The 23,491-nt window shown below is 42.1% G+C and overlaps 1 protein-coding gene across 1 annotated transcript in view; it reads right to left on the bottom strand.

Annotated features, from left to right (window-relative positions):
• PIP4P2 (phosphatidylinositol-4,5-bisphosphate 4-phosphatase 2) overlaps positions 1 to 23,491 on the bottom strand; it is a 104,161-nt gene that overhangs the window by 12,960 nt on the left and 67,710 nt on the right. Inside the window, exons 2-6 of the mRNA XM_075353099.1 lie at positions 22,741 to 22,889; positions 16,138 to 16,244; positions 15,872 to 15,995; positions 9,572 to 9,624; positions 4,656 to 4,746 (exon numbers count right to left, since the gene is read on the bottom strand). Coding sequence (XP_075209214.1) covers positions 4,656 to 4,746; positions 9,572 to 9,624; positions 15,872 to 15,995; positions 16,138 to 16,244; positions 22,741 to 22,889 — 524 coding nt within the window. The remainder of the gene's footprint in view (positions 1 to 4,655; positions 4,747 to 9,571; positions 9,625 to 15,871; positions 15,996 to 16,137; positions 16,245 to 22,740; positions 22,890 to 23,491) is intronic.

Raw genomic sequence — 23,491 nt, 5'->3', positions numbered from 1 at the left:
CTGGTGTCAATCTTTGGAGGATTCCCAGTACATAGTCAGTGCAGCCCTGTGATTACTGGAAGCGGTCTTGTAAATCCATATCAGTCCATGTAGTGCAAAGTCCTATATGTAACTAATCAATGTACTAAACCTGACAGTGACCATCAGCCTCTATCCTTTATTATACACCAATTGGAGATTTTAGATTAAAATTATCCCCAAATTATTTTTCTCTTTCCATAAAATCTCTGAATATGTTGCGCATTGCTTGTGTCGTCAATGCACAAACCCAATGCAAAAAAAATCTGGTTTACAGCATATAAAAAAGGTATATTATTCAGGTCTCTGCACAACACACAGATGAATCCACATATATATTAGTCCATTCCTATGTACAAACAGGAGCATGTCCCCCTCCTATTTAAATTTATGTAGCTTCCTATGGTGGGGTATCCATATAGTAAGGCCCCGGTCCTGCTCTGCCCCCCCATCCATATTAATCTCATTTGACCCAAGTTGATGTTTTAAAATTAGATTAGGGACCATCCCGATTGGGGTACACCTTGTTGCATTGAGAAGAATGGCTTTACACTTTTCGTTAAAAGAAACAGTATGTACTAAGAACCCTATGTTATTTATATGTGCTATTACTTTTTACAGCAGGGTATGTGCTTATTTTGTTTCTTAGGTTTTGTCTGTGAAATGGCCACAGTGTGAACATGCCTCTATGCAGTGCAAATGTACCAACTTAGGGTGGGTGTACATGATCTGGGCACGCTGCATCCTGGACAGTGTGTGTCTTCAACTGCGCACATGCAAGTGTTCTCCAAAGGAGACTACAGTAGCCTGTGCCCACGATCAGGGTTTGGGCCACTATGGATTTTAGCTTTGTTCTCCCTGCGGAGAACTCTGGCGTCTCCACAGCATAAATTGACAATACTGCAGCTCGTAAAGTCGTGCTACATGTCAATTTACGCTACAGGCACAGTGGACAGGAGATTTCTATAAATCCATCCACTGTACTTGTATTGTACAACACAGCGTTTTGGACTCAGGGTTTGCAGCATTTTGGATGCAGTGCATTTTCGCTAATTGTAGGCACACAGCCTTAGGTCTCTGTTCCACTTGCGTTTTGCACAGACGAGTGCAATCCAATAAAATATCAGATGGCACTCGCACCAGTGCAAAACTACGCGGCAGTGTCCATCTGCTATTGATTTCTTATGCCATACCGGCATGAGAAAAGAATCGCAGCATGCTGCGTTTTGCACAGAGTGTCGGCTCACGTACCCCCATACAAGTCTATGGGAGCATTTGAAACATCGCAGTGCATTCACATGTCATCCAAGTGCAGTATGATGTGCGCAAAAAAAGGCCACAGAGGAGATTGGTAGAAAGTGCTCCCTCCCTCTTCTCCACAGCTGTGATATGATCGCAAGATCGGACCACAGTTGCATGTCCCTCGGCTGACGCACGCAGCAGAGGGTCATTAGCATATCGCTTCTGATGCGCTCGCATTGGAAGCTGTACGCAAGTGGAACCGAGGCCTTATACTCTGGCTCATGTTTGGTCATTCAGATACAATGCAGCATTCTCTATTTTTTCCATGTGGTACAGTTTACGGGTCTTTATGAGACAATCTCTCTATATAGGTCTTATTAGTGCATGTCAGCATCTAGAAACCAAAGCAAAACGCTGCTAAGTAAAAGCAAAACCCGGTTTGTGACTGTACAGGGATTGCCGATGGTACATAGTCCAAAATATAGGAACCTATGTTTATTAATTTGGAATAAACCTGTTGTCAGCGCCAGCATAAATTCTTTATGGTAATATAATTTATCATCATATATTCAGTCAATGTGACAATTTATAGGTCTATGTCATCTCAGCCATTTGGAAACCCGGAAATCAACCTGGACTTTGTTCTGTCTGGTGCACGGATACAGAAACCGCACCATTCACTATGCTAGACCGGCTAGGCACAGAAATAATACAGCCCTCTCGGGGGTTTCCCTAGTGCCAACCACTAATACACCACTTTCCAAATTATTATGTAAATTAAATTTAAGTGTCAAAGCTATAATTTGTGGGGTTTTTTTCAAATAAAAACTCATGGATGGTATGGTGTCTCAGGGTTCTTTGGATCACTGAAATCAATCTCAATGTCAAACACCTGTGATAATTAGTTTGCAAGATGAGTCCAGTTAAAGGAAGACTACTTCAGAAAATTTCAAGCAATATGGGAAAGAAAAAGGATCTCTCTGCTGCCGAAAAGCATCAAATTGTGCATTCCCTTGGAAAAGTTATGAAAACATTAGATAATTCCCAAAAACTTAAGCATGATCATCGTACTGAGAGGACATTTGTGGCCGATACACAACACAAACGGATTTGTGCAGATAAAGGCATAATGAGGAAGGTTTCTGCCAGACAAATTCTTTGGATTAAGAGAGCAGCTGCTAAAATACCATTATAAAGCAGCAAACCAGTATCTGAAGATGCTGGTGTCTCCTGAGTCCAGCAAACCTCAAGGTGTAGAATTCTCCAGAAGCTTGCAGTTGTGCAGAAACCTACTGTTTGGCCACCCCAAAACAGTGCTCAAAAGCAGATACAGTTGCACTGGGCCCAGACATACATGAAAACTATTTAAACATTTTTTTTTTTTACTGATGAGTGCCATGAAATCCTGCAGGTTCCAGATGTATGGAGTAGTGGATGGTTAGTGGATGGCCACCATATCCCAACAAGGCTATGACTTTAGCAAGAAGGTGGTGGCATTATGTTTTGGGCCAGAATCATGGAGAAAGAGCTGGAAGGGCCATTTGGGGTCAGTGAAGATGTGGAAATGATATTGGCAAAGTTCATAGAGTTTCTGACTGACCACTTTGCTCCTGGATATACAAAGAAGAACCATGCCATCAGCAGCAAAGTCTTCATGCATGACAATGCACCATCTCATGATGCAAAGAAAACCTCCCAGTTATTGGCTGCTGTAAACATAAAAGGAGATACATTTTTGGTGTGGCCACCTGCCTTCCCCAACCTCAACCCTATTGAGAACCTTTGGAGTATCCTCAGGTAAAGGATCTATGTGGGTGGGAGTAAGTTCACATCAAAGCAACAGCTCTAAGAGGCAAATCTGACACCCAACAAAGAAATTCAAGCATAAACTAACCAAAAACTCACAAGTTCAATGGATGCAAGAATTGTGAATGTGATATCAAAGAAGAAGAGGTCCTATGTTAGCATGTAACTTGGGTTGTTAAAATGTTTTTAATTGGGAAAACTTTTGATTTCAGTAAATGTGACCTCTGAATGCTGCAATTTCAAAAAAAATGTCCATTTTCATTTCTGTACAACCTATAAAAATGTTTGGAAACTCTGATGTGCATAATAATTTGGAACAGTGCAGTTTGAGTTTCTTTTAGTTTTGAAGAAAAAAAAATACTGTTATCGGGAGGTTTTGCCAGATAAAATGTGATTTATACTCTTATTGGTTGTCATTGTGTCACAGTTGTCTCCCTGTTTTTGTCACTAGTCTCTAGTGACAACCTCTCACCTTTATCGGGTTATCCACATTTAAATGTGGTTTTGTTTCCTTCAGTACCTAAATGGTTAATGTCAGTTTTCTGCTGGCAGTTTCTCCAGCAGTCTGTTGCACCTGTTTTGTAGACACACACCCTTCGTGCTTAAATAGCCAGGTCTCCCAGCAAGCTTTGCTGACTATACAAACCATTTCTATGAAAGCCGCCTTGGTGGAAGGAGCTGCTGTGGATATTCCAGAAGTTGTATCTTCTCCATGTTTTTCTTTATTCCTTGTTTGTCTCCCCTACCCTTTTGTCTCTTTAGTGCAGTGGTGGGTCTAGTGAACCTCACCCTCCTCTCACTAGTTAGGGCCTCTATAGGGTTTCTCAGGAACTCCAGGTGCTGCTTGCCGACAGTTGCAGAGAATGTAAAGGAACTGGCTAGCAGGGCAGGGACAGCTGCAAGCGAAGTTAGAAGGTGCCCACCTACCCTCTCACTAGTGCTAGGACCCATGTTATTGTTTCCGCGGTGTTCCCCATTGTCTGTGGTGTTTAGGTGTGTTTTTTTCGTTGTGTATCAGACCTCGGTTGGTCAGAAGACGCTCGACACACTCGTTGCGTGAGACATTGTGAACAGTATACTGACATATTTGCATCGACCGTTTTGGAAAATCAGGGAAAAATAGCAATTGCTTAATAAATTGAAATGTGTTGTATGAAATATCCTTTTGAGACATGTAGCAAAAACTGTAGTGGAAAAAGTTTGTGTCACTATACGGAGGATATTAGGGTTTTGTTCCAGAAGAATCTGGTCTTGGTCAGGAGCTGTATTTTTCAAAGAAATAAAGAATTTTCCGATATGTAATTAGAAATACTCTATAAAGCAGTGGGAACAGTTATGTAACCAGCAACAGAACCAGATGAGATCACATCAGTTCTGAAAATCTGGTGCCAAGGCTGCAAAAAAGAAAAAGAACAAAAAAAAACAAAAAACAAAAAAAAAAACAATGTTCCTCGATGGGTCTGCAGAACATCTGATGGGATAGACTCATTGATAATGTAAAGGTTTCAGAATGTTCAAAATTTCCATCAAATCAGCTTTGCATCTCGTCATACAGTAATGTGTGCACACACTGGATGTATAGGACTTACAGTTAAACCAACGCCTATAAAAATGCAGATCATTCCCATAGTGATGTAGGCACAGCAGCGTCTGCGGGGTAATGCGCTTCCTACAGATGATCTAGAAATAAGAAAACAATTATATACAGTAAATCCATCAACTTATCTCACCAATCTAATATAATCCTAATAGACTCAAGAGATTAACACGCATAATATAGGCACAGCAAAAATGCATTAGATGAACGAACAATGAATAGCGGTAACATTCTGCAGCGTGGTACAGAGGTGATCTCTGATCAATCGGTGTTTCCAACAGAACCCACAATCCATTTCTGCCATCTTAGACCCCCACACACTAAGGAACAAACCAGAAGTCAAATCTGTGTTGAGTTTAGAAAAAAACAACAAATATATATACAGTGAGTCCACCCATATCCTGTCCACCACCATAACATATAATTATATATATATATATATATATATATATATATATATATATATATTATATATATATATATATATATATATATATATATATATATATATATATTATATATATATCTGCAAAATTTGTTGGTAGTCTTCAGACTTCATAATGCCATGCCCACGGTCAAGCAGTCTAGTACCAGAGGCAGCAAAGCAACTCCAAGACATCAGGGAACCTCCGCCATGTTTGACTGTAAGGACCGTGCTCTTTTCTTTGAATGCCTCTTTTTTCCCTGTAAACTCTATGTTGATGGCTTTTCTCAAAAAGCTCTACTTTTGTCTCATCTGACCAGAGAACATTCTTCCAAAATGTTTTAGGCTTTTTCAGGTAAGTTTTGGCAAACTCCAGCCTGGCTTTTTTATGTCTCGGGGTAAGAAGTAGGGTCTTCCTGGGTATCCTACCATACAGTCCCTTTTCATTCAGACGCCAACGGATAGTATGGGTTGACACTGTTGTACCCTCGGACTGCAGGGCAGCTTGAATTTGTTTGGATGTTAGTCGAGGTTCTTTATCCACCATCCGCACAATCTTGCGTTGAAATCTCTCGTCAATTTTTCTTTTCCTTCCACATCTAGGGAGGTTAGCCACAGTGCCATGGGCTTTAAACTTCTTGATGACACGGCGCACCATAGATACAGGAACTTTCAGGTCTTTGGAGATAGACTTGTAGCCTTGAGATTGCTCATGCTTCCTCACAATTTGGATTCTCAAGTCCTCAGACAGTTCTTTGGTCTTCTTTCTTTTCTCCATGCTCAATGTGGTACACACAAGGACACAGAATAGAGGTTGTGTCAACTTTAATCCATGTCAACTGGCTGCAAGTGTGATTTAGTTATTGCCAACACCTGTTAGGTGCCACAGGTAAGTTACAGGGGCTGTTAATTACACAAATTAGAGAAGCATCACATGATTTTTCAAACAGTGCCAATACTTTTGTCCACCCCCTTTTTATGTTTGGTGTGGAATTATATCCAATTTGGCTTTATGACAAATTTTTTTTTTCTTCATTGAAAACAAATTAAATGAAGGTCATAATACCAAACAATTTGTGATTGCAATCATTTTCAAGACGAAACTGAGTATTATCTGACAGAATTGCAGGGGTGCCAATACTTTTGGCCAGCACTGTATAAATCTCTCTCTCTCTCTCTCTATCTATATAGATATAAATAGATATATACAGTACAGACCAAAAGTTTGGACACACCTTCTCATTTCTAGAACAACTGTTAAGAGGAGACTTTGTGCAGCAGGCCTTCATGGTAAAATAGCTGCTAGGAAACCACTGCTAAGGACAGGCAACAAGCAGAAGAGACTTGTTTGGGCTACAGAACACAAGGAATGGACATTAGACCAGTGGAAATCTGTGCTTTGGTCTGATGAGTCCAAATTTGAGATCTTTGGATCCAACCACCGTGTCTTTGTAGAAAAGGTGAACGGATGGACTCTACATGGCTCATTCCCACCGTGAAGCATGGAGGAGGAGGTGTGATGGTGTGGGGGTGCTTTTCTGGTGACACTGTTGGGGATTTATTGAAAATTTGAGGCATACTGAACCAGCATGCCTATCACAGCATCTTGCAGCGGCATGCTATTCCATCCGGTTTGCGTTTAGTTGGACCATCATTTATTTTTTCAACAGGAAAATGACCCCAAACACACCTCCAGGCTGTGTAAGGGCTATTTGACTAACAAGAAGAGTTATGGGGTGCTACGCCAGATGACATGGCCACCACAGTCACCAGGCCTGAACCCAATCCAGATGGTTTGGGGTGAGCTGGACCGAAGAGTGAAGGCAAAAGGGCCAACAAGTGCTAAGCATCTCTGGGAACTCAGTCAAGACTGTTGGAAAACCATTTCCGGTGACTACCTCTTGAAGCTCATCAAGAGAATGCCAAGAGTGTGCAAAGTAGTAATGAAAGCAAAAAGGTGGCTACTTTGAAGAACCTAGAATATAAAACATATTTTCAGCTGTTTCACACTTTAAGTATTTTCATTCCACATGTTTTTATTCATAGTTTTGATGTCTTCAATGTGAATCTACAATTTTTAGAGTCATGAAAATAAAGAAAACCCTTTGAATGAGGTGTGTCCAAACTTGTGTGCAATCCGCATTTAAACAAAATTTGACCAGTGCAAAAGTAAGGGCACCTCAACATAAAAGTGACATTAATATTTTGTAGATCCTCCTTTTGCAAAAATAACAGCCTCTAGTCGCTTCCTGTAGCTTTTAATGAGTTCCTGGATCCTGGATGAAGGTATATTTGACCATTCCTGTTTACAAAACAATTCCAGTTCAGTTAAGTTTGATGGTCGCTGAGCAAGGACAGCACGCTTCAAATCATCCCACAGATTTTCAATGATATTCAGGTCTGGGGACTGGGATGGCCATTCCAGAACATTGTAATTGTTCCTCTGCATGAATGCCTGAGTAGATTTGGAGCGGTGTTTTGGATCATTGTCTTGCTGAAATATCCATCCCCTGCGTAACTTCAACTTCGTCACTGATTCTTGCTCATTATTGTCAAGAATCTGCTGATACTGAGTTGAATCCATGCGACCCTCAACTTTAACAAGATTCCCGGTGCCGCCATTGGCCACACAGCCCCAAAGCATCATGGAACCTCCAATAAATTTTACTGTGGGTAGCAAGTGCTTTTCTTGGAGTGCCGTGTTTTTTTGCCTCCAAGCATAACGACTTTATGTATGACCAAACAACAATCTTTGTTTCATCAGTCCACAGGACCTTCTTCCAAAATGTAACTGGCTTGTCCAAATGTGCTTTTGCATACTTCAGGTGACTCTGTTTGTGGGGTGCTTGCAGAAACGGCTTCTTTCACATCATTCTCCCATATAGCTTCTCCTTGTGCAACGTGCGCTGTATTGTTGACCGATGCACATTGACACCATCTGCAGCAAGATGAAGCTGCAGGTCTTTGGAGGTGGTCTGTGGATTGTCCTTGACTGTTCTCACCATTCTTCTTCTCTGCCTTTCTGATATTTTTCTTGGCCTGCCACTTCTGGGCGTAACAAGAACTGTACCTGTGTTCTTCCATTTCCTTACTATGTTCCTCACAGTGGAAACTGACAGTTTAAATCTCTGAGACATCTTTTTGTAGCCTTCCCCTGAACAACTATGTTGAATAATCTTTGTTTTCGGATCATTTGAGAGTTGTTTTGAGGAGCCCATGATGCCACTCTTCATAGGAGATTCAAATAGGAGAACAACTTGCAAGTGGCCACCTTAAATACCTTTTCTCATGATTGGATACACATGCCTATGAAGTTCAAAGCTCAATGAGGTTACAAAACCAATTTAGTGCTTTAGTAAGTCAGTAAAACAGTAGTTAGGGGTGTTCAAATCAAGAAATTGATAAGGGTGCCCATACTTTTGCACCGGTCAAATTATGTTTAAATGCGGATTGCACATTTTTTGTTAGTACAATAAACCTCATTTCAATCCAGAAATATTACTCAGTCCATCAGTTATTAGATATATGAAACTGAAATAGCTGTTGCAAAAACCCAAAATTGTTATAAAAGAAAAAAGGTTAACATTTGGGGTGCCATGCCAGGGGGTTGCATGTTAAAAGTTCTTTTTGGCTGAGAAGAAAAGGCTGCAGTCACTCTATGTGACTGTGGACTGTCCTACTACTATGTCTCTGTGATATGCACACTGTGAGGATTCTCCTGTATTCCCCGTCAGAGTGGGCGGTCACACGACGGTATGTATATGATTTTGCATAGTTGCAGTTATGTGCTGACTTGTCTCTCCTCTGCTTCTGTCAATGTCCAGAAGCGTAGGAGAATCTATTTGGCAAATGACTGCAACTATGGAAATCTCATACGTGAAGTCACTAGGCCACCCTGGCTCACGGGGAATACAGGAGAATCATGACAGTGTGCACATCACACACACTTTTTGGAGCATTTTGATGGTGGACAATATCAGCCTGGGCATTCTGACGGATCTGCTGCCCTGCAACCCCACAGCCACCCAGCTGGGATGTGGCACAGTTTTACATTATATCCCACTTCTTCACAGGTGTCATTGTAATGTGGTACATAACTTTTCATTTTAAGATGTATGAAAGCCACAGTATATTTTAGAAAGTCATCAATCTCGAACGTATAACTTTAAAGTGGAGATCAACTCACTGATTTCCTATGGGTAAAAGCTATAACCTCGGCTACACAATAGGTCTTGCCGTCTAGGTTCATTCACTTGTTTCTTCAGTTTGGATTACATGAACTTCTTAAATTTTGACCCACATTCATAAGAAGATTAGGAGTTAAAAAAAAGGCAAACAGTATGAATAAAGCTAATGATGAAACCGCTCATATGACTGCATTGTGACCGCATTAATACTGAGAATTGCTCGCACATTAGTGACAGTCTCCATACGTCTGGATTTCTCCCCATAGCCCACAAGGCACGCTGCTCCATCATACTCACATTCTCTTGCAGTGCGGGCACTTTGCCAAAGTGTTGAACCTCAGCTCCATCCACTGCAATCGAGAAAATACAGAAAGTTGGTTTATTTTTCATCTCAACATCAAAAGGAGGATTGTAGACAAAAATAATTTATTTCCCAAAGTTTAATGAGCAGCTTACATTTCCCATGCTTTGGAGAAAGTGGGTCAATGACTGGTGGACAAAAAAGACAGAAGAAGTTGGCACTTTTATAAATCTTGTCCCATCTAACAGTCCGGTGTTATAATAATACCGCACCACCCTCCTCTACTAGAGCTCAACTTCTTGTTGAGTTTAGAGGTGAAAACTATCTCTGGATGAGAAAGTGATCTTGTGATAGAAGGGACATCTCAAATCATCCAGTTCGAATACGATCCAAACACTATGGACATAAAAATACCTGTACAGATATGGGTCGTCCATCTCCAAATCCCTACTTACTCCATCCCACTAGATGCATTTTTCCTTTTATTTATATTTTTTTTATCTGCAGAATCTATTATTTTTCTATTAACATGGATCTATAAAGGGCTTTTTTTGGGGGGGACAAACTGAATTTTTTATTGGTACCATTTAATTTAACCTAGCAATAGTGATGAGTGAGCACTAAAGTGCTCGTTACTCGAATGGAGCAGGTCCAATGTTCAGATGGGCTAGATTATAGTAAAGAGTATAATGAAAGTGGGGAACTTGAGCATTTTTCCAGCAGACCCCGCTAAAGGGCAGGCCGGAAAACTGCATGGGTAGGACGCCTGGACACATCTCCGACTCCCAGGTTGCTGCTGGAAGTAAAGAGAAAAAAAAAAGCTGTGGGGTCCCTCCCCATTTTGTTGGATTTGGGGAGTTTGTGGGATGACTATACAATGGATTACTCCGGATTTTCCAGTTTTGTTTTATTTGCTTTAAATAAATTTGTGATAGGGACAGATATAGTGTGGGGGAGTCTTTATTCAAATAAACTTTTTTCTTGTGTGTAATTTTTTAACTTTACATTTACCGGGTTAGTAATGGGGTGTCTGATAGACCCCTCTCTACTACTAACCCTTTGGCTTTGTACCAGCTGACATTACACAGCTGACATCAACCAAAATAAAACATTACCCCGATTGCCACTGCACCAGAGCAAATCAGGAAGAGAAGGGGAAAGCGCCAGAAGTGGCTCAATTAATGAAAGCACCAACTGTGAGGTGACTGCAGACTGCTATTTTTAGCCTGGGAAGGGCACAATAACCATGGACCTTCCCAGCCTGATTAAACCAGGGTGCAGCTGTCTGCTTCACCTTGTCTGCTTACCAATAATGGGAGAATATGGGGAACCCATGCCAATTTTTTTTTTTTTTTTTTTTACAGTTAACTAAATTAAACCAGCCTAATAACACCCTTTCAGGAACTAAGAGGGTGCAGGCCTACTCAATGCTGCTTACCACATATACAGATAAATGTAAAAATTTATAAATATATATATATATATATATATATATATATATATATATATATATATATATATATATATATATATATATATATATATATATATATATATATATATATATATATACACACATATACATACATATACATACATATATCTATCTATCTATCTATCTAAGGGGAGAAAGAAAAAAAAATGCTATTTTTTGAGTGGGAGTGGTGTCTTTAGAAAGTTTGAGTACAGCAAATCTGGCCTGAATTTTGTTATTGAGGTGCTGATTTAATTTCGATAATGCAAAATTTACAAGGTTTTAGGTTTTACTACTTAAAAAAATATAAAATATTATATATATATATATATATATATATATATATATATATATATATATATATATATATATATATATATATATATATATATATATATATATATATATGGTGTATATATATATATATATATATATATATATATAAATAATTTAGTTTGTGTTGCCAAATTTTTTAAATTTTTCCTTAATAGACCTATTTGAGGCCTTACTGTAGTTTTTATTGGGACGATTTTGAGGCAGATAAAAAAAAAAATTAGCTTTTAATGTCCTTTATTTTGGGGAAGTGCGGGGCAAAGAAGACATCAATTTTGACTTTTTTTTTTTTTTATTAGTTCAGAATAGGCCTAACTGCAGCAGTCATGGGTGGGTGGCATCTGTGTAGCACAGCCAGCACTTGGTGTACGTGCAACTAACCCAAATAGGTTGTGCGAAAATACTCTTGATGCAAGGGGTTAAAAGACTCTGAAATAATAGAAGATATCTCATGCCTTGGCCAGAGCGGACAGCAGGTACAGACACCATCCCCCTGTCTCTGACCGTCCTATGCTATCTGCATTGCACAGACAACTCATTGATTTACATGGGCACCAAGTAATGAGTACATTCCCTTCTGGTTGTGCTGCAGGGAAATTAAGGCCTTATTGCTGGTTTCCCCATAGATTACAGGGAGGTCTCTGAGCTTGTTTTAATTATTTTTAGATAATAAAAAGCTCTTCAGATTAGAATTTGCATGTATGAGATTCACAAAAACTACACTAAGGTGGAAACAGCACCCACCGAACGCTCTGCACACTACTACTTGGGATATGGTGAAGACGTTAGCCTCATCTAGTTTACTATTCGTGAAGCATCTCAATATCCGATGACGACTCGGGTACATAAGCCCTATAGAGAGGGAAGTCTCCCGCTTGGGATCGCCCATTCTATGTGTGATGGGAGATCTAGTCACAGCACCTTCCCCAGGCGTTCAGACCTCCACTACCCATCACACATCATGGCCTAGCATTTTAAAGGAAAGTCCCATTTAGAAAACTTATCAATGACAGAATTACAGGGTTTATACTTTTTCAAAATGTTTGCCATATCCTTAGTTATGTGTAGAACAAAAAAAAACAAACAACAAAAAAAAACTATACAAATTGATCTTTACTTCCCCCTCCCTGGGTTTAGTGCTACACCTTGGTCTCTGTTGATTGGCTGCAGTGCTGATGTCACATGATCAGCTCTGCAGCCAATTACTGAGCTCAGTGCTTCATGTCCTTTATATTAGCAGTCATTGAGCTCAGTGATTGGCTACAACTGATGGCTACAACTGATGTCACCGCTACAGCCGATCAGTGACCATGGCGGCAGCGCTGGACCCTGGGAGAGCGAGTAAAACTGTTGGTTTGGGTTGTTTGTTTGTTTTTTTACATATAACCGAGCATATGACAAAACGTTTGTTGAATAAGGACAAGTTCTTTAAGGAATTAATTTTACCTTGTAGTTAAAGGCATGTCCCAACTTGGAGGTCTATAGCATATTGAAAAGACATGCCACCAATGTCTGATAGGCAAGAGCCTCACTTGTGCTCGACTGTTTCTGTAACCACAAATATTCTACCACCGGATGTGGTAACCGGCAGGTTGTGGGACCCCTGCTCTTCATATACATGTGGGTCATGCATCTCACACCATAAACATTGATGTTTGCTTTTTTTTTGTTCTCTTTCTTTTAAAAGATACAATGGAAAGGCTAGTTTCACACTTGCGTTTTTTTCCTTCAGTCGCAATCCGCCGTTTTGGAAAACAGCGGAATCCGTTAACAGATTCCGCTGCTTCCCATAGACTTGTATGGACGACGCATTGCGACTGATGGCCCTGCGTTGCATCCGCTGGCCGACACTGCGTTGCATCCGCCGGGTGGAAAGAACGCAGCATGTAGCGTTTTTCTGCGCTTCCCAGAGCGTAAAAAAAAAACCGCAATGTGCTGGATTCCGTCGGCGTCCGTTATTTTTATAATGGAAGCCTATGGTGGCGGAATCCAGCGGAATCCGCCATTTGACGGATTCCTGTGATGGAACAGTCTTTACACAACTGCGCATGCTCAGTTGAGTAAATTGCTGAAAAAAAAAAAAAGGTTCAACGGGTTACGTTGTTTTGCAGGATCCGTCGCATCAGTTGTGCCACTATATGCAACGCATCCGTTACATCCGTTACACAACCCAATGCGACGGATGCTGCACAACGCAAGTGTGAAACTAGCCTAACTTGGTGTGCGAGTATTTCGCTATATGAGCAAAGCTTGCTGTAAATTTGTAACTGTTTACAAGCAATCTTTGCTTTAAGAGCAAATACTCACCGCACACACTTTAGCTTCCATACTTTCACCGCACTCTGACCCGCTCTTGCAGTCCACACAAACGCACACATGTTATGCTCACCTTACACTCAGTTCCCTCGCTGGCCTCCTGGTTCTTGTAGTCCGCAGGTACAGTATGTGCATCTGGTAACCAATCGCAATAATGGAGGAACTTCCGCTGTCAGCACTTCTCAAAAGGCAGCGCGCTGACAAATCTGAGGCAAGCGGCTCATGCGTATGATGTTGATGCTGACAGCGGAAGATCCTGCATCATTGTGATGGTTACCGGATACACATATCTGCGGACTACAAGAACCAGTAGGCCGCCAAGGGAACAGAGGGTAAGGTGAGCATAATGTATGTATGTATGTATGTATGTGTATATATGTATATATGTATATATGTGTGTGTGTGTGTGTGTGTGTGTGTGTGTGTGTGTGTGTGTGTGTGTGTGTAGGTAGAATGGCACAATAGGGGACCAGGATGGGACATTGCACAAGTTGTGGAACAAATTGTCTGGGTTTCAATTATTTCCTATGGGAAATTTTGCTTTGATAGACGAGTAACTTGGTTTACGAGCACACTCCCAGATCGGATTGTTCTCGTAAACCAAGGTTCTACTGTACATTGAAGTAGAACTCACCGGAAAGTACATAAAAAAAAAAATAATCCAAAAATATATTTTTACCCCCAGTGAGAACCAGAGACTGCAAGTGGCCCTGGGGAAACTACACACATTCTGTGAAGCGAGCCTGTGCTTTGTGTTCAATGTTTCATGAACTATATGTGGCGCCCCTGACCTGGTCAGGCACCACTGGGTACTGCACCCATGCTGGGTCAGTACCTTCAGGTAATCCAAAGGCTGAAATAGGGTGTGTACACACAGACACATAGTAACCAGGTCTCACACACCATAGAGGGGACCCTTGGGCAGACCCAAGATGGGGCTCAGCTAGTGGTGCGGTAGAGAAGCTAGGAGCTAGATTGCAGTGGCAGTGAGAAAGAGGAACTGGAGGGAGCCAGTCTGAAGCGGAGAGCAGACACGCTAGTTAGACCCTGCATGTGTAGTGGCTGTTGGCGGGGGAGAACGGTTACCAGTAGTTGGACAGAAAGACGCTGAAGAAGCCAGTTAGTCAGAAAGACACTGAGGAAGTCAGCTGGTCGTGTACAGAGACTCCTGGTAGCTAGGCACGCAGGGGAAACAGGTTCCCGAAGTAGGCTCAAGTTTAACTACCTACTAAACCTACCGGTGTGGGGACCACAAGTCCCACACCAACCAACTAGAGTCAGAGCATCAGCAGCAACGAGGGAGCCCATAAGGAGGATCGAGCCTGGAGCCATCTTCCTTGGTCCACGCTGCCAGAAAATGGGCCAAAAATGGGGAGAAAAGGCAGTAGCGATTTCCCTGGATGAGTCCCATGGTACTTCAAGTCAGGGGCTATTCGAAACAAGAAGTGCTAGGAAGGCGAGCTAACAGTTACTCTTATGCCAGCCTGAAGGATACCTGGCATTTGAAAGTGAGTAAAAACCAGTTGCAAGACACTTCGGACTGAGCCTGAATTATTTTGCGACCTGTTCTACACACATACACCCGAGCCCCGAGGGCCAGCCTCACTCTCGGGAGGCCACACCACCTGACTGCAGATTCCATCAGCCCCAGACGCTCGTTAAACTGCAGTGGCGATCACCTACAGCCCTGATCGCAAACAGAGTGGCGGCACGACTCAGATGTAAATAACCAGACATACCTGTTGCCAGCGGTAATCAAGTGGAGCCCCTGTAGCGTCCCAGAAGGTGGAGTGACGTCCCTGAGGCGACTGCTACACATGGGCGACACAGATACATCTGAGCACCCTTGATACTCGGCTGAGCACCACGAGTACCTGAGCACCCTGATGCACAATTGACTAAAGGGCAGTGCTGAGCATGCTCGCCCATCATTATTGACAAGTAAACTTGGTAATTTTTTAAAAAAAATAACAGGAAAAGCAAAACTATAAAACTGCCAAAAGAAAATTACAAATATCTCTAACCAAAATAAAGCTCCCTACCAATGTTATGTTCTGATTTATTAATATTTTTATGTTTATAGTGGAAATTCTCAATCTGAATAACTAAATCTACTAAAATTGTGAGGTGTAAACTTGGCATTTCATATCATACACAGGGGTCCTCAACTTACCAGAAAGGTATTTCCACAGTGACCACAAACCACTCTGGTGCCCTCTGGCTGAACCGGTAGTGCGGGCTGGGCCGGCTGCTCTTCCGGAATCAACATCACCGGACCCAGATTAATAATACGTCTGCTATAGAGAGAAATCCACATTACTCCCAGTGAACGGCGGCCCCTATCCTGCACACACACCATCTCCTATCATTGGGTTGGTGCTCTTGGTCATATCTGTTTTTTTGGAGACTGAGCATATGGATGACTGAAGTTGTACGTACCAGTTAGGTCGTGGGCATCCTATTCGCCGTGAGGTATCCTTACAGATGAGAAGACAGTTACAAGGACATCGGACGTATTTCTTCCCTGAGGGAGGGGTTTTGATTGGCTTTAAAAAACACAAGAAAAAAAACACAAGAATACATCTACATTATAAATGTATAGCAATACATAAATCACACAATGCCGTATAATACATAAGGCTGGTTCTGTGTGGTCTAACATTCACAAAGAGAATGCCACAGGAATAAAATAGTGGAATAGGATGGGCTAAAAAAAAAAAATTTTTTAAAACATAATCACATTCAACATTAATTGATGAGAAAATGACAATAAAGAGGTAATAACTAGTAGAGACTGAGAACAAGTGCTCAAAGCAATGGTTATGGCAGCTGTGGCCCTTATGGCTACAGTCTTAGGCCTCAATTCACATGAAAAACAGGTTTCCATGGACGTGTTGTATCCATTTTAGGAAAACTTAAGGAATGATGGAAAGACATATTATTGTCTGCAAATGATGAAAAAAGAGGAAAACACATTTTTCAAAAAAGATTAAAATTTATTCACTATGGAATAGGAGTTCCGCACCCAGAAATCCCCGCACTTACAGACCGTGGCTGTTATCAATAAGGTTATCAAATGGTTACCTGAACGAAGTTCATTCATTGTGGTAGAACAATCCTATCATTACGTCACAGACCCGTGTTACCGTGAGCCGCCTGCGTGGTCTACATGTGCTACCGTGACCTGCAGGGTCTCTAGACTTATCTCCCATCAAGCAAGTCTGGGGCATATTTGGTTGAGAAGTAAAAGGTAGCTGCCAGAAGCAGATCTTGATGATTATATATTGTGCTGCCCAAGTGTATTCAACATTGTGAGGATTTCTGCACATATAAACTTATTCCTCATTAAAAAATAAAAGTCTGGTTTTGCACTGAATCCCAAAGTTTCTGATCGCACATGGTCACCTTCACCTTACTGAATAAACTGAGAGGTTTTGAAAATTTAGTTTCCTTTCCCCCTCCCCCATCATTTTCATATCATGAACATGTTTATCCATCTTGTGATTTCCATAATTCCACTACTTTACCATCCGTGTGTTGCATTTTCAGTATTGAGGAGTGTACTTACACCAACATTGCCATTGGTTTCCGTTTTTGAAAATAAGCAACTTTTCTCTATTTTAACTCTTTCTAGACGCTTTTCAGAACAATTAGTCTGTGTGCGCACAGTGCGTTTTTGATGCCTTTTTATTACAGATTTGTCACAAATCTGCATGTTGATCTTTATGGCAGCTACAGTGCCTTGCAAAAGTATTCGGCCCCCTTGAATTTTTTAAACGTTTCCCACATCTGAGGCTTCAAACAAAGATAACAACTTTTAATGTTATGGTGAAGAATCAACAACAAGGACGACACAATTGTGAAGTTGAACGAAATCTATCGCTTATTTTAAACTTTTGTTAAAATTAAAAAAAACCTGAAAATTGGGGCGTGCAATATTATTCAGCCCCTTTAAGTTAATAGTTTGTAGCGCCACTGTAACGCCTGCCTGGAACCACACACTCAGGTGGGATGTAATGGGCAGACTAGAGGGAAGCCACTCACCAAGCAGGACCCCCAGAACCCTGAAACCCTTTAACCCCTATACAGGGATTTGGAATTACACAGGGCCCAAGGAGATCACTACCTGTGGAAGGCTGCAGTCTGATAAGAGTAATCGTCAGGCAGGGTCAAACCAGGAATTGCAGAACAGGGACAGAATCGGCAGGCAAGGACGTAAACAGAACACAAAGCAGAGGTCAAATCCGGATTGGGCAGCTAGGTACATAAACAGCAGGCAGAAGGGTAATCAGGTAACAAGAAGAAGTCAGAACACCAGAATCACTAAACAGAACAGGGCGGGACAGGAGCCAGGAAATCAGAACTATCTCAGCAGACAGGAGGGGAAATAAGAAGGGTGTGGTGTCTTCCCATTGGTTGTAGCAATGATTGTACTTCAGCTGGAAGACACACGCCGCCTACAGTCAGCCAGTGGTACTGCTGATCCCAAGGAAACCCAGCACAGTGGATGAGCGGAGCCTGCGCCCACCAGCGCCGCTGGCATCGACTCCTCTCTCATCACTAGCACTATCCACGGCAGGAACAAGGCGTCTCCTGGTGATCGGAGTAGAAGTCGCTGGAGCAGACTCCGGTGGGGACGTAACAGCCACCTTTTACTGCGATTACAGCTGCAGTCGCTTGGGGTATGCGTCTATCAGTTTTGTACATTGAGAGACTGAGATTCTTGCCCATTCTTCCTTTGCAAACACCTGGAGCTGAGTGAGGTTGGATGGAGAGCGTTTGCGAACAGCAGTTTTCAGCTCTTTCCACAGATTCTCGATTGGATTCAGGTCTGGACTTTGACTTGGCCATTTTAAAGGCCATTTTACACGCAGAGATAAATCTTTGGCAGATCTGTAGCTGCAGTGAAATCATGGACATAGTGATCCATCTGTACACAGCCACAAACCTGGCACTGATTGTCCACAATTTCACTGTAACCACAGATCTCCCGCAGATTTATCTCTGTGTGTAAAGTGGCCTTAACACCTGGATGTTTATTTGTGAACCATTACATGGTAGATTTTGCTTTATGTTTTGGATCATTGTCTTCTTGGTAAACAAATCTCTGTCCCAGTCTCAGGTCTTTTGCAGACTCCAATAGGTTTTCATCAAGAATGGTTCTGTATTTGGCTCCATCCATCTTCCCAACAATTTTAACCATCTTCCCTTTCCCTGCTGAAGCAAAGCAGGCACAAACAATGATGCTGTCACCACCATGTTTGACAGTGGGGATGGTGTGTTCAGGGTGATGAGCGGTGTTGCTTTTACGCCAAACATATCGTTTGGCATTGTGCCCAAAAAGTTCGATTTTGGTTTCATCTGACCAGAGCACCTTCTTCCACATGTTTGGTGTGTCTCCCAGGTGGCTTGTGGCAAACTTTAAACAACACATTTTATGGATATCTTTGAGAAAGGGCTTTCTTCTTGCCACTCTTCCATAAAGGCCAGATTTGTGCAGCGTACGACTGATTGTTGTCCTATGGACAGCCTCTCCCACCTCAGCTGTAGATCTCTGCAGTTCATCCAGAGTGATCATGGGCCTCTTGGCTGCATCTCTGATCAGTCTTCTCCTTGTTTGAGATGAAATTTTTGAGGGACAGCCGGGTCTTGGTAGATTTGCAGTGGTATGATACTCCTTCCATTTCAATATGATTGCTTGCACAGTGCTTCTTGGGAGGTTTAAAGTTTTGGAAATCTTTTTGTAACCAAATCCTGCTTTATAATTCTCCACAACAGTATCACGGACCTGCCTGTTGTGTTCCTTGGTCTTCATGATGCTATCTGCGCTTTGAACAGAACACTGAGACTATCACAGAGCAGGTGCATTTATACAGAGACTTCATTACACACAGGTGGCTTATATTTACCATCATCAGTCATTTAGGACAACATTGGATCATTCAGAGATCCTCAATGAACTTCAGGTGCAAGTTTGCTGCACTGAAAGTAAAGGGGCCGAATAATATTGCACGACCCAATTTTCAGTTTTTTAAATTTTAACAAAAGTTTAAAATAAGCAATACATTTTGTTCACCTTCACAATTGTGCCCCACTTGTTGATTCTTCACCATAACATTAACATTTTTTTATCTTTATGATTGATGCCTGAAATGTGGGAAAAGGTTGAAAAATTCAAGGGGGCCGAGTACTTTCGCAAGGCACTGTATGTGTGTAGCACGCTGCTTATTTTTTTCCTTGCAGATTTGGTGCAGAAAATAATCTGTCAATTCCTGGTGTGTTTTTGCCTGCATTTTTTAGCTCTTCCTCACATTTACTTCGTAAAGAAAAAAACCGTGTGTTTTTTGGTGCGTTTTTCTACCCAACTGTGCAGATTTGATGCAGAAAATTTCTGCACCAAATCTGCAACAGGCGCACATAGCCTTAGGGTGGTCTGTAAGCAGAATAAGACTGAAGCAAACAGCAACTTTAGCAGTGACACAGATCACACTGTCAGACATCACTGTATGCCTCTGATACATCACAGCAGAATGCAATTATATGGAGACGCATTGTGATCTGCATGGTACAATAATTACTATTAGTCACAAAAAGTCAGAACTAGCGACTTTCACTTGCACTTTGCTGTAATGTAGCACTCACATGCAGCAATCTTTTGCCACACTACTTGTGTCGCACGCCGAGCCGCCGTGTCGCCCCAGCCTAAATCTGGTGCACGGTCACACAAAATTGTTCTTCATCCTGCTTACATAATTAAACAATAGCAAGACAGATGACAGATCCATATCAGGAATCAAATCTCTACTGTGGCAAGTACAGAGGGTTTTCTTAGACTTTTCAGCAGTTATAGGTCTGACTACTTCCTTCTAGACACAATCCCACTTTATCCATAATGTATGTGTGGCTTTTATTATTATTATTATTTATTATTATAGCGCCATTTATTCCATGGCACTTTACATGTGAAAGGGGTATACATAATAGGGACAAGTACAATAATCATACACAATACGAGGCACAGACCAGTACAGGAGGAGAGAGGTCCCTGCCCGCGAGGGCTCACAGTCTACAAGGGATAGGTGAGGATACAGTAGGAAAAAAGGTACAGCTGGTTGTGCGGCATTATATCAGACTGAGGGTTACGCAGGTTGTAGGCTTGTCGGAAGAGGCGGGTCTTCAGGTTCCTTTTGAAGCTTGTCAAGGTAGGCGAGATATGTTGTGGCAGAGCTTTGAAGCTTAACTCTACTGAAGTGAATGGGGCTGAGCTGTAATACCATACACAACCTGTGAGCACGTGTGGCACTGTTTCTGGTGGAAAGCAGCTTTATTTATATTTTTTTTTTTTACTGTTAATAAACCTAAAATAACTCATTCACTATTAATCAGCTAAATTGACCAGGATTTGACTTGCAGCAGAAATTTTGATTTTCAGAATTGAGGGTTAGGCGCTTTAAGGGGTTCAGGAAGGTGGACGCAAAATGTGTAAGATACCCAAAATAAACTCTGCAGGTACAGCCGCAGTGCTCATTTCCTGTTGATTGACTTGTTTGTCCAAAGGCGGGGAGACAGAAGCCGGCACTGATTGGACATGTGACGCGCCCACGGGACTGGGGCAGGTTACTCGTCACTGAGCCGATGTAGCAGGGTGGGATCACACAGCGGCCAGGCCCGGTTCTGTGACCCCGGTGGGGTCAATAAAGACGGAGGGGTTATTTACAGAGGAGGATAGAGTTTGTTTTCGTGACGACACCTGTGGTTTGTGGCTAACATAGGAGCCGCCGATGCAAAGGGTTTTCCTCTGGGGGTAGATGGTAGCGCAGCTAGGTTGGTATAGATCTCCACAGTCAGAGCTCAGGCCCACAGCGAGGTTGGTAGTAGTAGTATTCTTTCAGCGGAGAGCAGGGTTGCAGGTGATGAAGAAAGGGAGTGACACAGGGGTTGCAATCAAAGTTCTTTACTAACTGAGATGTCACCGCATTTGGACTGCCAGACTCGGTTGTCATGGGCTACAGCCGATCCTGGATAGTTCGGAGGTCAGAACCGGTGTTTTTCTGTTTGAGTCCTTGCTCCTTGCGCTGTGTTGTGCGAGTCACTGAGACTTGAAGCTACGCTGGGACCAAAGTCCTTGGATTGACTCCATTCCTGTCCCGTATGGCAGCGCGAGTCCGTTACTGGTGCCGCTCTTTTGTCACGACTCCTCTCTCTATATGCTGAAGTGTCCAGGGCACTTTGTGTGCATTAGAAGACTTGAAATCCTCTGCCCGGCGGATTCTGCTGGAGGGACCTGACATACCCACCCAGCCTAGGGTTCCGCACCCTGTTCTGTGCGCTCGGTCCTGAGGGAGCTATGGCGCAGCTCTCTCCCCAGCGACAGTGTTCTCTTCTCTCCTCACTGGTTTCCCTTCTGACACTCTCCAAGTGTCCGTGTCTATCTCCTCAGTGTTGCTGAACTAGTGGGTGGGACGTCCCATACCTTGTGGTGACCATCCAAATGACCCTACCCTAACCCAGTCCCAGTGTAAGCGCAACTAACTGTGTTTTATGGGTGGTTTACCGGCAACGACCTCCTCCGTACTCGGGTTGATTAGCCGCAGTACCCTGTGGCGACTGAAGCCTCAGGGGCGCCACACATGGGGCTCCAGTGACATGTCAACATCACATGACCCCAGCACCTCTGGAACCACGCTGGCCACGGAGGTGTTTATAGGCTTTTTTATATTATATGGGCGAAACTTGTGGAATTAGAAGGGGATGTGCTAGTAGTAGAGAACCTCTAAGTGGCATACAGGAATTTTAACTACTCTTTTCACAGAAATTCAATGGCTCAGCTCAAACATTGCTTTGTGATGCAGTACTGCTACCACTTGCCAGAAACAATGGTAATGAACATAAAATCATGCCATCCAATTTGGTGCGGCTTGTTTTTTATTAAGTAGTTCTTGGAAATGTTTATAAGACAGATACAAGAGAAAAGCAAAAATGTCAATTAGTGAATAAAATTTGAAAAAAATTAGCTCCCCCCCGATGTAGCATTCCTCTTACCGTAGCTTCATTGCAGACCGTGCACTTCACTACGTGCTGATGGAGCTTTCCGTCCAGATTAATGAGGGACTGGCACACACGGCAGTTGATTACGGGAACACCACTGGCATCTGGACTGACGATTGCTGTATACGGAGGCGGCAATTCAGCTGCAAAGAAACATTTGGAGGAAAGGGACTGTCAATATTTGGTAAAAAATAAGCAGCAACAAGAATTACCGATTTGTTCTGGAATTACACCAACTATTAATAATACAATGTCAACAATCATCGTAGATGAAGCACTTTAAAGGGGTTAACCACTACACAGAAAAAGTTTGCAATCTCTATATTTCCCATATAAAATAACAGCTGGTACTCCCCTCCGGTGCTTTTGGGGATTTCAGCACGGACTCTCCCGGGGGTCGCCTCACGCTATTATATCACATGAACCCTGCAGCTAATTAACGTCCGCTTCACCTTCACTTTCTTCAGACATAACATACAGTCATATGAAAAAGTTTGGGCACCCCTATTAATGTTAACCTTTTTTCTTTATAAACAATTTGGGTTTTTGCAACAGATATTTCAGTTTCATATATCTAATAACTGATGGACTCAGTAATATTTCTGGATTGAAATGAGGTTTATTGCACTAACAGAAAATGTGCAATCCAGATTTAAACAAAATTTGATCAGTGCAAAAGTATGGGCACCCTTATCAATTTCTTGATTTGAACACTCCTAACTACTTTTTACTGACTTACTAAAGC

This window comes from Anomaloglossus baeobatrachus, chromosome 6, assembly GCF_048569485.1.
Source record: "Anomaloglossus baeobatrachus isolate aAnoBae1 chromosome 6, aAnoBae1.hap1, whole genome shotgun sequence".
NCBI classification, from domain to species: Eukaryota; Metazoa; Chordata; class Amphibia; order Anura; family Aromobatidae; genus Anomaloglossus; species Anomaloglossus baeobatrachus.
This window is presented reverse-complemented; position numbering and strand designations above follow the sequence as displayed.